Source organism: Copadichromis virginalis, linkage group LG6 (assembly GCF_057382275.1).
Source record: "Copadichromis virginalis isolate Kocher_CV1m ecotype Utaka linkage group LG6, C_Virginalis_male_GT1.1, whole genome shotgun sequence".
NCBI classification, from domain to species: domain Eukaryota; kingdom Metazoa; phylum Chordata; class Actinopteri; order Cichliformes; family Cichlidae; genus Copadichromis; species Copadichromis virginalis.
Genome location: NC_140623.1, coordinates 27,344,770 through 27,357,588, shown reverse-complemented (window position 1 = coordinate 27,357,588; position 12,819 = coordinate 27,344,770). Strand labels below are relative to the sequence as shown.

General features: G+C 43.3%; 1 protein-coding gene across 12 annotated transcripts in view; it reads left to right on the top strand.

Annotated features, from left to right (window-relative positions):
* The window catches only part of LOC146707960 (nuclear factor 1 X-type-like), a 110,187-nt gene that overhangs the window by 32,300 nt on the left and 65,068 nt on the right, over window positions 1-12,819 (top strand). For 9 of the 12 annotated variants that reach the window (XM_085459600.1, XM_085459597.1, XM_085459603.1 and 6 more), the window contains one exon: window positions 1,907-2,438. In XM_085459600.1, the coding sequence (XP_085315726.1) occupies window positions 1,907-2,438 (532 nt within the window). Of the gene's footprint in view, window positions 1-86; window positions 1,094-1,681; window positions 2,439-12,819 lie in introns of those variants that run through there. The other 3 variants (XM_085459601.1, XM_085459595.1, XM_085459596.1) reach the window with 3 other exon arrangements.

Genomic DNA, 12,819 nt, shown 5'->3' with positions numbered 1-12,819 from the left:
GGTGGTGAGGGAGGGAGAAGTGTGGGGGGGGAGCTTTAGGAGGCGGGTGCTGTCTGGATGCATGTAAAATTAATATCCTCTGGACTTTGCCTTTGCACTAGATTGGAACTTGTCTGTTTGGCTAATGACGTGCCTTCTGCCTGCACCACACACAATCCACCCCCTCCCGCCCTCTCTCCACTACCAGCCACCAACCATCCACACCCCCACCTCTTTGCTTCTCCCTCTGCCATCTCTCTCTTCCCTCCTTTTCAGTGCTTTGAGCGTGCGTATTGGCTGGGCTGTTTGAGACTCGATGCCAAATAGGTGGGCCCTCTGCGTGTTGGCACAGACTCAGTCAATGGTTAGAGACGGAAAGTGGAGAGGAAGAGAGAAAGAGAGAGACAGAGTTGGAGAGAAAGAGGGGGAAAAAAGAAGCTGCACTCGGGTTTGCCAGCGGTCGTGCACAGTCTTCCAACATTGATTCGGTCCTCTTGTTTTTGTTTTTTTTTCCCTTCTTCTCCTCTGTCCGCACCCCCCTTGTCCAGCTCTCTCTCTCCCTCTGCGTGAGTCTTATGCAGATCAGAATTGAACCAATAGCACGCGCTGCTTTGCCAGCCATTTTTTTTTTATTTTTGTTTTTCATCAAGATATTTTCTCTGCATGTTTTTGCAAACAAAGAAAGAAGCTTGTTTTAATTTTTGACAATTTTATTATTTTGCTGCACTATCTGTTTTATTTTATTTGTGCACACCCAGCTCCTTTTTTTCATCCTTTTAGACACAGAGATTGCTAAACTTTCTACACTCCTTCTGCTCTGCTCTTGCACAGCACCTCTCCTGCAGCTCTTGCTACAGTACCTCCTGTGTTCTTGTGCTGGTATTACACTGCACCCCCTGGCCTGTCTCCTCTTTCTCAGCTTTTTTGCCCCCTGCTGCTTTTATTGGACAGTTTATCAGCTTCTTTTTTTTGCTTCTTTTTTTTCCCCTCACTCTTTTGTTTTCAGCATTACTTCAGCGCCTTTTTTGACTCTACAATCCAGTTATTGTACTGGCTCTGCATTTTAAGTTTCTTTGCAATCGACGGGGTGAATTTATGATGAGAGAGCAAAATGGTAACTACCATGTAATTCTTGTTTTATTCACAAATATTTTTTGATCGTTACTGTTAAGCACTTTTGAGTGCAGGCGCAGTTGTATTATTTATGGACAAATATTTTATGTTGTGGCTTTTCAGCGAGACGGCTTTAATTTTATTAATCAGAATTTGGCATGTGCGTTCTTCTTGATTATGTTAGTGTTTTAAGCATTGTATAATACGCGTGGTCAGTTTGGATTATGTTTTAGAAATGTTGTGTTTTTACTTGACTTTTTGATACTTACTATACTGCTTTTGAGAATAATACTGTTTATGTTTAGTAATGGATTAGGATGGCACTATTTTTTATTTATAACTAGCACATTTGTTTATATTTAACCAGACAAACAACATTTACACAAATATCTCATGGAGACAAGTCTCATATTTTTTCTGTCTCATCTCTTACCTCAGTCATTCAGTGATGTGTTGTTCAGTGGTTTGTGAAGTGTGTCCTTCGGTGCGATGTGTCTGTATTAGAGAGCGCAAGGTATCTTTCCGTCTCCCCCTCTCTCTCTCTCTCTCTCTCTCTCTCTCATTCTCTCTCTCTCTCTCCCTCTCTCTCTGCGCCTCTCATTCTCTCCCTCCACTCACACGGAGCAGGCGCCGCTCCTCCATGCTGCGCGCCGGTGCTAACTGCCTCTCCTCTCTCTTCCCCTCCTCACCCCCTCTCCCTCTCTCCCCATCCTTCTCTCCCCCATTCTCCCCCTCTCTTTCCAATGCCTCCTCCTGCTTCCCCCCCTCCTCCCTCTCCTCATCCACCCTCCCCCCATCTTCCTCCCTCATCCAGGATGAATTCCACCCCTTCATCGAGGCCCTTCTGCCCCATGTCCGCGCCTTCGCCTACACCTGGTTCAACCTGCAGGCCCGCAAGCGTAAATACTTCAAAAAGCACGAGAAGCGCATGTCCAAGGAGGAAGAGCGTGCAGTGAAGGATGAACTGCTGGGAGAGAAGCCAGAGATCAAGCAGAAGTGGGCTTCACGCCTGTTGGCCAAGCTCCGCAAGGACATCCGGCCTGAGTTCCGTGAGGACTTTGTGCTCACCATCACGGGCAAAAAGCCCCCCTGCTGCGTGCTGTCCAACCCCGACCAGAAGGGCAAAATACGTCGCATCGACTGCCTGCGCCAGGCTGACAAGGTGTGGCGGCTGGACCTGGTGATGGTCATCCTGTTTAAGGGCAGCCCCTTGGAGAGCACGGACGGAGAACGACTGGTCAAGTCACCGCAGTGCACCAACCCTGGCCTGTGCGTCCAGCCACACCACATCGGAGTGTCCGTCAAGGAGCTGGACCTCTACCTGGCCTACTTCGTCCACACGCCAGGTATGTGAGAAACTGGACATCAGACACTAATTGAGAGGGATGCCAGCACGTAAACACTCGCCACATGTAATCATGTCGGTGTGCTTTTAGGATCGCGCTAACATTTTAACAATTTGAAACACAACACACTATAATTTGCAATATAGTAAAATATAGAAAATGACAAAAAACATAAAAAGAATAACGTAAAAGTAAAAATATTCAGAGACATAATAAAACCCTTTTTACTACTACGGAGGGAACGTTAAAGTAATAACTAAGCAGTTAAAAGGTAAGAAAAAAATAATAAAGTAAAGATTTATCTCTCAGATTAACAAAGTGAAAGTCCCTGCTTGCTTTTGTTCCCACAGAAAACAGCGGGTACGTTTTTGTTCTTTTAATATTTTTCTTTTCTTCATCTGTTTCTTGGGGTTTGTTTACATGACAACGTAGTATCAACAGTAATAAAAAAGAATTTGTTAGTGTGTGTCAGGGGCATACGTCCAGCGTGCTCTGGCAAGTAAGCGTTCATTATTCTGAGCGAGGCATTTGCGGCTTCATATGAGCATGTATTTTGTGTGTGTGTGTGTTTTGTTTTTTTCCTAGGAAAGAATTTGCATGCTTGTGTGTGTCTGTGTGTGTTTGAGTGACTGTTTTTTTATGAGATGAAATTTCTGTGTTTTTTGCGCAATGAATTTTGCACAAAGAAGAGTCACTGTTTATAGTATTGTACACAGTCTGTCGAGGTATATCTGCCATGGTAAGGCCATTGTAGCCAGAAATCATCATTTGGCCGCAGCCCAGGTTGTGTGTGTGCTTGTGTATTTATGTGTGTGTGTGTGTGTGTGTGTGTGTGTGTGTGTGTGTGTGTGTGTGTGTGTGTGTGTGAGAGAGAGAGAAAGCGAACAGAGCCGTGAGCCTCCTGCTCTCAGGCCGCAGGCTGCTGCCGCCTTCACCGTCTGCCTGAACGTTAGCACCACGTTGGACCTGGCTGCCAAACTCACACTCACACACAAAACGCCAATGCTCAAAGACAGCCAGTACTATTGCAGCCACCTTCACACCCATACACACACATACAAACACAGCTAAATAAAGATACACACACACTCTTTTTAAAAAAAAGGAAAAAAGAAAAGAAAAACAACTCTGTCATCTCTGCAGCGCACTTTCACACGTAAAGGCAAACACGGTTTTAGTCACGATTGCGTACACACACCCACACAGCACACACGTTCGGCCAAGGACTATCACAGATACAGTTTAATACAGCCAAACATTGTTGTATCGCAGCCACCATCATGGATACACACACTCACACCCGGCCAAACATCACTATAGCCTCCAGTGCGCATACTCCTCACACACACAGCCAAAACACTGGCTGTGTTGTAGTTTTCCCCCCCACATTGCAAAAAAAAAAAAAAAAACTGTCAGAGAAGCCACACACACGCAGACACACACACACATAATATATCTCACAGCCAAATCTTCCAAATACACACTGCTTAACCATTTGCTGGCTACATATACAAACACACACTCATGACCTAATATTATGTCAGCTGGAATTTTCTGGAAATTTCAAACAGTGACTCAACCCGCACATATATATACAGCATATCCCAATCACTGTCCAAATACACACACACACACACGCGCGCGCTCGTGTCTGCCGAGGCACAACTCTTACACTGGGCATTAACATTACTCTAGCCAAATGCTATCATAGGTGATCCTTAGGCTCTCTCTCTCTGAGACACACACACACACACACACACACACACACACGCAAAATATCAATCCAGGCCAAATAACTCACAGCCTGAGCCAAACCCTGGCAGCAGTTCCAGCTTCACTTTGTTGGTCTCTCTGTGGCGGTAATAAACCATAGGTTGCGGCCATATTAGAGCATACTGAGAGAATATCAACAGTGTTTGGGTTTTTGTTTTTGTAGATGTAATTGATTGTATTTTTTTTTAAATTTATAATCAAATTTAATCACGAAAAAAATGTCTCTTATAAAGATTCATTGGTATACTGGTGCATTTCGGGTCAGTTCTGTTTTACGCAAATGAAAATGTCTCCCCTTGTAAATTTTGCAAAATTAGTTTAATCATAAAATGAAAACTAAATCAAATGGCACGCATATTTTAAGAGGTTATTTTTAATCTTTCAAATATTTTAAATTCATGGAGAAAGCAAAATGGCATGCTGGACAAAGGAATAAAGGAACACACCAATGAACAACAGAAAATATTTTATTCATGGTGTAATTCTGTGTATATTAGTTTAAGTAATTGAAGCTGCTTGGGTTTAAAACCGAGTGTGTAAAGGTTGCTACAGATGTTCTGATGTGTCCATACACACAAATGTAATTGAATTGCACTAAATTTCCTTTACCTGTACTGATGACGTCAGCCGTCCAATTTTCGGGTTCTTGGTATGTATTCATCACCGCAGCACTTAGTTTTACAACAGTATAGTAAAACACGTGACTACTTGGAGGCCCTTCCCAGTGCGCTGCCCATTCATAATGTTGGCTTACTGGATACTTTGTCTTATCTTATCTGACTAATACAATATATAATTATACAATAGTGTGCCTCAGCACTTTTATCTTATTCCAAAGAGCCGATTTTCACTTTAAGTCCTTGTTGGAGAGCTGCTTTGGGGTCTACACCAAGTGCAAACTTTCCGTGAGGTCAGCACACTTGTCTTTCCTTTGCTTTTAACTCACATTTAGGAAATGGGCATCAAGGCCTTCCGTTTCTCTGTTGCACTCATCTGTTACAGTGATGTGTGGTTGTGTGTTTTCCTTTTCCACTCACTTGCACAGTGAATGACAAGATGTGCTCATTGTTTATTTTTGTTTGGTTTGTATTTTGTCGGTCTTTAGCATCTCTGTCTTCCTCGCTCCTCTTTGATCCCGTGCACACTTTTGTTTTGTCTCCTTAAACATCGCCTTCATTGTTGCTCTCACAGAGGTAAAGCCTCCGCTGATCTCTTTTGTTTATATTGTAGGAGACTCGGAGAGAGAGTGAGGGAGAGAGAGCACGTTGGGAAGCAGAAGAGGCTACAATAGTGATTGTTCTGTTTGGCAGCACCCGGGCCCCGTTGGTGTGGGAAGAAGAGAAAGACGTCTTGTGTTTTGTTTATGACAGAGTGGCAAAAGCTGCCACGGGGAATCTCTGGGCTTGCCGTCAGGCTTTCTCAGACTGTTCTGCAGCCAGCCAGCCTTTGAGATCCTCTCTGTTACAGAGCATAACACACCGCAGCCGTAACAGAACAAACCACGATGCCACAATACAAAACCTTCTCCGCCTGTTTTCAGGCACCTCAGATAAAGAGTAAAAAAAAAAAAGCAGACAGAGCAACATGTCTTTGAAACTGAATGACTTTGTAACTGAAATGCTGGCAGAGAAATAGATGAGAGGGAAAGAGGGGCTGTGGTGCAGTACAGTGAGTAGTGTATTTTTAGTGTTTATTAAGAGTGAGTGACTGGTATATTATAATGGAGATAGTGATCTCTTGGCCCGGAAGTGCCAAGGGTCTGCCAGAGCACCGAACACTGCCAGTGTCCAGTTGATAACCCATGAATGGAGCGCTTTGGATAGGCTTACACGTACTTCACCGTACTAGCCTGGATGTAGTTCTCACTTCTGTTACTCTGACTACTGCATAGGTGGCTGCAGCTGTACACCATCTGAGGAGAAGTTATTGCTCCTCCTCACAGTATTCAGTGGACTATTTGATTTATAATCTTTGGGCTGTTTTAGATTAAACTCAGCACATTTCTGATTTATTCGAGGTTGGAAAAATAGAAGATTAAAAAAAACATTTGTCAGGTCCAAAGTTAGCTCTATGCACTTAGTCATAGCTTGGAAAGCATTTTTCCAGCGTTTTATTATTTTTTTTCCCCTTTTTCTTTTGTACGCCGTAAGTGTGATCATGAAAAGATGTTTCAAATGTGTTTCCAATCAAAAGTGCAGTACAGGAAATTTGCAGTCACTCTGAGGGAGGTGTGAAATGTGCTCGCCGTGCCATTTCTGCCATGACCGCTCCACACTCCACGCTCTGTAGTGCCAGATCCCGCCTCTCTCTCACTATAGCAGTAGTCATGCCTTGGACATTGCTGTGAGAAAGCCCAGAGAAGCCTTAGTGTTGTGGCCAGCCCCCCAGCCAATTCACTGACCACAGCTAGGATTCACAAATAAAACCCTACTTGCGTTCATCACTATGCAAAACTCTAGAGTTTATGGGGATGAAAAAGGTAATTAAATGTGTGAGGAAAAAAGGTGAAAAAATGTAGTAACAGGAAAGGGAGAGAAAAAGAGAAAGGAATCCTGACACTCAGGAATCACGTGAATTGTTTATGACATCTTAAAAGTTAAAGGAATACTCTGATGGATTCCACAGGTCTTCTTTTCCCCATAGCTCGTTGTTTTTTCCCTGTGAAAATAATCTGTTGTTAATTACTTCCTGGATCTCCTCTCAGACTCCCATGACATCACAAGGTTTGAGTGGACTATCCTTGTGTGCAAGCACAGCTTAGGATGGCCGTCAGCAGTGAAGTTTTGATTAAATGAAATCTTGACACTCGGGAGGGGGGGTCGGTTAGGTCTGAGGCTTTTCTGTTGTGTGTGTGGTGGGAACAGGGCCCACGTCGGCTAAGAAAAGCTCTCCACATGCAGAGCAGCTTTGGCATCAGCAAATGTTTACTGATGACTCTCGTTTAGTCGGGTCTTTTGCACATCTCTGCCTTTCTGTCTGGCCTCAGGGACGCGTTGAGGTGGCTATGTATCAAATCTAAAGGGTTAAGACGCAGGGAGAGCCCCGTCACATTAGAGAGGCCGAGTGAGAGGGAGTCTTCTCACACTATTCTTGGCTTCAGAAAAAAGTCTGTGTATTTGGATAGCTATTGCTATCCGTCTAGCCAAAGCCCTGTTGTGTACTCATTCGTTCCAAAACACGCGCACACATACACAGACGCGAGGCTAACATTGGGGTGTCACAGACGCACATAGATTGATCCAAAACCGCAGGGTCTGCATTTATCTCATGAGACCATGATGACACAAGCTGACTCGAGGGAAAATTAGAAAAACAAAAAAACACGAGAAAGGCGAGTCAAAGACAATGTTGTTGTGTTTGGTGTCCCATTAAATTGACCAGTGACAACTGGCATGCTCCTTGATACGGTGCCTTTTGTCCTAGAAAAGCTCTCCGCTTTTTTTGGTTTTACATAACGATCATAAGCCTCCATTTCTTTGGCTGTGCCTGACTCGGGAGAGAGTAAAACCCATGAACAATTCTGGTCTACCCGCATCTGTTTCCTTTTGTGTGAAGAGTTTCAGTGTCGGAGATATGCGGTAAATAGATTATTCCAGTGAAATTGGGAGGCCATCACTATGGTGGAGGAGACAAATAAGACAGTTTGTGCTATTTGGCTCTTTTACTGGTTTTTCTCAGATGCCCTGTGTCTTTTTGAATGAACCCAGCTGTCAGACTTTTTTTCTGCTCCCCATGAGAAGAAGCACTGCAGCGTAAACGCAAAGCAGGTAGAGCAGCAGAAAAGCAAAAGGAAATTTTCAGCGTTCTGTGGTTTTCATGATTAGGGGAAAAAACGTCTCAAATTAAACAATTTACATTTCTTTGGATACTAATTGTGCATATCTTTTTTTCCTTATAGTATTTTAATTTATTGCAGTGCTCATTTTAAATTTACAACTACACAATTTTAGATTTCCACAAATTAAATTAACCTTTAATTAAAATTTTGGCCCAGTGGTGATGTGTTCAAAATAATATCTTGAAATACATTATGCAAATTAAAGTAAATGTATCTTTATTATTTTCACTAATTTAATAATGTAACACATTGTTGCTATTTTTCCGCCTAAATTACTCTTCGGACTGGCATGTAATACATGCTTAGCAGTTTTTTGTTTATTTGAAAGAAAAGACGAGTGTTTTCACACGCTGCCGAGCCTAGTCTAATACCTACTGTTGAGATTTAATTGCACATTAAAACACAGTAACGTTTGTTAAATAAAAATGGGTGTAGGCTAAGCCACGCCATGCAGTGATTAAAAACTGCATTCTTTACTTGAGCTGAGTGGGCTTTTTAACATTTTTTATTAGGAGAAAAACTAAAGTGTAAAAAAAGAAGGGGGGGGGGGGGGCAAGAAAAAGAGATGAAAAGAAAGAGGTTATTGAGAAAAAAGAGAGTCAGAAGCAGCGAGGGGGAGGTATTGTCTGTATTAATACTGTGTCTTCCCAGTGCCGGGTCTCTTTTCAGGCTTTTGTAGCGGCGCCAACCATGAAATGTGTCTGTCCCCAAAAACCATATACCCACTCAGGAGGGTTTCCCGACCTCAGAGAGACAGAGAGGAGGAGGAAGAGGAGGAGAAGGAGCAGGAGAAAGAGCGCTATGGCCAATGCTCAATCTCAGACAGGCCAGCCAGAAAGGAGGGAGAGCCAGGGAACACGGCTTATTCACCGGGCTGCACTCACAGCGAGGCCCTGGCAAAGGCTGCTGAGTCTGGCTAATGGCAGTATTCAGTGCCACACAGCAATAGGCGTGCTATAATAAGTACCTCAGTACTGTGTTTCAAATCCAAGGCACTATTACTTATGTTTCTGTTGTTTTTATTAAATTTTTCCCCGCATAGTTATTTTTCTTAAGAGAAGCGGTTTTGCTGAGTTTGTTTTGTTGAATTAAAAGTTGGGTCAGTACCGATTTAGAAAAAAGAAATAAAAATATCATCTATTTCATTTTATTTTGCACATGTGGGTTGAAGAATAATGAAATTATTATGTGGGCGAATTTAACACGGCAAAGGAGTCTAATGTTGAAAGTGAGAGGAGTTGTGTCGGCGGTCGCTTTTGGCACGATGCTATCTCCCTGCATGGAAGACGCCAAATTTTCATGATATTCCCTGCCAACCTCCTCCCTCTGATCCTCTCTTTCTTCTCTTTTCTTTCCTTCGCTTGTTCCGCTTTTCTTTTATTCCTCTTTAAGGTTCAAATGAATGCCCTCCCCTAGCCTCATTAACACCCTGGACTTCTATTTGCAGCTACAAAAAAATGTAAAATAACTTGTAAGCACAAACATTTTAGCACTCAATAGGACCATTTTTCTCAGTTTTAATGAAAGCAGGCCATCACACATGTGGAGGCTTTGAACCTTGATTTTTTTTTTTTAGTGGCCAAAGATGTTTTGTCACCAGTCATTTTTTTATATTTCAAATTACAGAAAAACCTTCAACACTCTTTATGGTTAGTATGTAATGCCTTAGTTTATTTTTACATTTGTTTATTTGTCAGTCAAAGTATTTTTGTGTATGCAGTCAGGCTGGATTGCAGTTTAGTTTCCCTTCTGGATAAATGTAGTCCTTTCACTTTATGATATTTGCTTAACTCATTATTTAATTTGGTTGCTTATTATTTTCTGGTTAAAACATCATCACACTGAGATGGTCCATCTTTCCGAAAAAGCCGCTCTTAGATGTTTGGAGGAAAAAGAACTTCATGAAGGCTTCATTTGATGTTTGTTACACCGTGAGAAGGAGAGCAGTTTAGAGAAGACAGAAAGGGGGGTGGGGGTGAATAAGTGAGCTAGCCGAGAAGCACAGCAAAATGCAGAGAATCAAATTTGGCATGCGTCTGTGTAAGCGAGTAAGCTTCAAATCAGTTTGGACACAGATCTAGGACACTAGACGTAGAGAAGAAAGCGGGATGAAACGGGATAGGGAACAACATGGAATTGGGAGCAGGCATAGTGTGTATATTTTGTATTTATGTTGAGCATATAGGGGGTGTAGTTAAGGGGAGGATGAGGGGGCTGGTGGATGAGGATGCGGTTTGTTGGGGAAAGGTGGTTGACGCGGGGGGTGTTTTGGTAGAGTGTCCCTCAATGACGACTTGAAAAACAGGCCGGTAAATAAATGCGAGTGGCGGTAAACAAGGCTCGGCGCTTCATCAAAAGACCCCATTCATCTGTGAACAGGAGAGTCTCTCTTTTCTCTGAGGAGACAGAAAAAGGAACCCACTGACGCTGACGAGAGGACGGCGCTTGTTTAGATAACAGGATGAGTTTGGAGTGAAATGGCATTAGTGTGTGTGTGTCTATGTGTGCGTGTTCACGTTTGAGTTTGAGCGAGCTTGGAGGGGTGTGCAGAGCAGGTGGAAAGTGGACAGAGTCTCAGCGAGTGGAGTAAGGTGGGGGCAGAGATAGTGTTTTGTTTTTTGTGTGTGTGTTTGTTCTTTATCACTACCATGGATTCAGGAAAGGATGGTGTTTTCAGGGGTTAGAATTAAGGACTAAAGACGGTGTGTGTTTGTGTGTCTAGTACAAAGCAGTGTAGTGGGTGGTGGTGGGGGGTTCTTTTGGCAACGTTTATGTGTGTAAGCACAGGCGTGCATATGTGTGAGAGTGCATATGTGCATATGTCTGCTCATTATACATGGTTATTTTTTCCAGACCAAGCACTATGCTCTACTTTGCATGATTTACAGTACTATGAGCCAAGCAGGCGTCTTTTTTTAGATTCAGAGTTTGGAAGGAGAAGAGTTTTGGGGTCTCAGGGACACCGTGGTGAACTGGCCACAGCAAGGTGTTATGCTTCACTCTCTGTTTCAGCTGTTTATAATTCAGCTCGTCGGCCCGTCGGCCAAGGGAGCCAGGTGTAAACTAACTGCTAAAAGTCCTATGGCGCATTTCTGTTGTGAAAACTTTCTCATTAAGAGGAGATGAATTTATGAACACGAAGATCAGGGTTAAGTCACCTCCAACCACTTAGTGAATTGTAATTGAAAGAGCGGAGCGGGAAGCCAAGTGAGGGGCGTCTTTTAAAAGCTTTTATTTGGTTTATGTTTAATTGTGTTACACTTGAGTGTGACTGTTAACAGCTCTGACTCTTTTAAACTTGCCTGTAATTGTTAAGAGCACGTCTTGTTTATAGTCGCGGCCTTGTGCAGTAAGACGCGAGAAGTGCATCTGTCACTTTGCAACTTGAGTGATCTGACAGCTGAGCTTTATACTTTTCATTTACAACCTCGGAGCAGCGGAAGACATGCAGTACTTTCATCTTGTCATTGACAATGTTAAGAGACTCTTAAAAACCCTTTGTGTAGGTAGCAGCAGCATCCACCACACACAGTATCGCAGTTTCTCTGTTGCCGTCTGTCTTATTTTTGGGGGATGAATGATTTAATTTTAATGTCCTTCCATTAATATGTTTTTCTACACTGACTGGTACAGGCTTTTTTTCGTTTGTTTTTTTAGTCAGAAATCCCCCCTTCTCTCTGTCCCCTTTCTTGCCACCCGAAAGTCCCCCTCCCCAGTCCACCGCCTGTTCCCCTCACGTTTATTGGACCCAAATTCGGCTGCCACCATGGCAACCCGGGCTCCCAGGGAACCTTGCCTGGGTGCAATCCAAGGTGCCTTCAGGGTGGCACTGGCTGGCGTTGTCTGCGTCAGTGGGCTGTCACCACGGAAGGTTGCTGCGACAAGGCCAGCCCGGTTGTGGCCTGCCTCAGTGGGAGTGCTAGCTCGCTAACCTCCTTTAACTAACTACTAGCTAACATGACCTGCCATATCCGGTGACAGTAGCTGCCGCTTCAACTGCTGCAGGCCTCGGCAACTGCAACGTGGGGGAAGCAGGGGAAGCGTTTCACCAGTACGCATATTGATGTGGCATGGCTGGGTGCCCATTGCTGCCTCCCACATGAAAGAAAACAGGGAGAGAGACGAGAGAGTGAGAGGGAGAAAGATGGTATAGAGATGCGTTTTCAGTGTGTAATATATGAGTATATACATTTATTTAAACAATGCTCTTCTCTTGGGGTGTGTAAACATTCAGCTGCACATATTTGGCTCCGCATGTGTTGCCAAAGCACGTGTATGATCTATAAATGCATGATTATGATCTGTGTACATCATCATGCATCTGTTGAGGCAATATGGTTTTATGACTGATGCCGACAACCATCAGTGGCCCAACAATTCGAACGACAAGTGAAATTAAAACATGATGGTGTATTGTTTAGTTCTTGTTTTTCTTTTCAGATTGCATTTTTTTTCTCCTCCACAAAGTGTGTGACTGTATGCTTCTGTGTAAGTGCATGGCTTTGTCTGTACAGTCATCTGTTTTATCCTGTTTAATTGCAAACAAAACAAATAGGTGACACACAGACTGTTCGTACTTAATGGGATGATAATGTTAGTGCGATCCAGATTGTATGCTAAATAGAAAAGGACACTTGTGAATGGTTGTATTTATTTGTGCTTTTTCCAGACAGTGGAAATCCTGCAACACTTTGGGCACATTTTCTCTTTGCATGGATTGGCACCTGGTGCATCCACCCACCTTTTTTCCTTCAAACACACACATACACA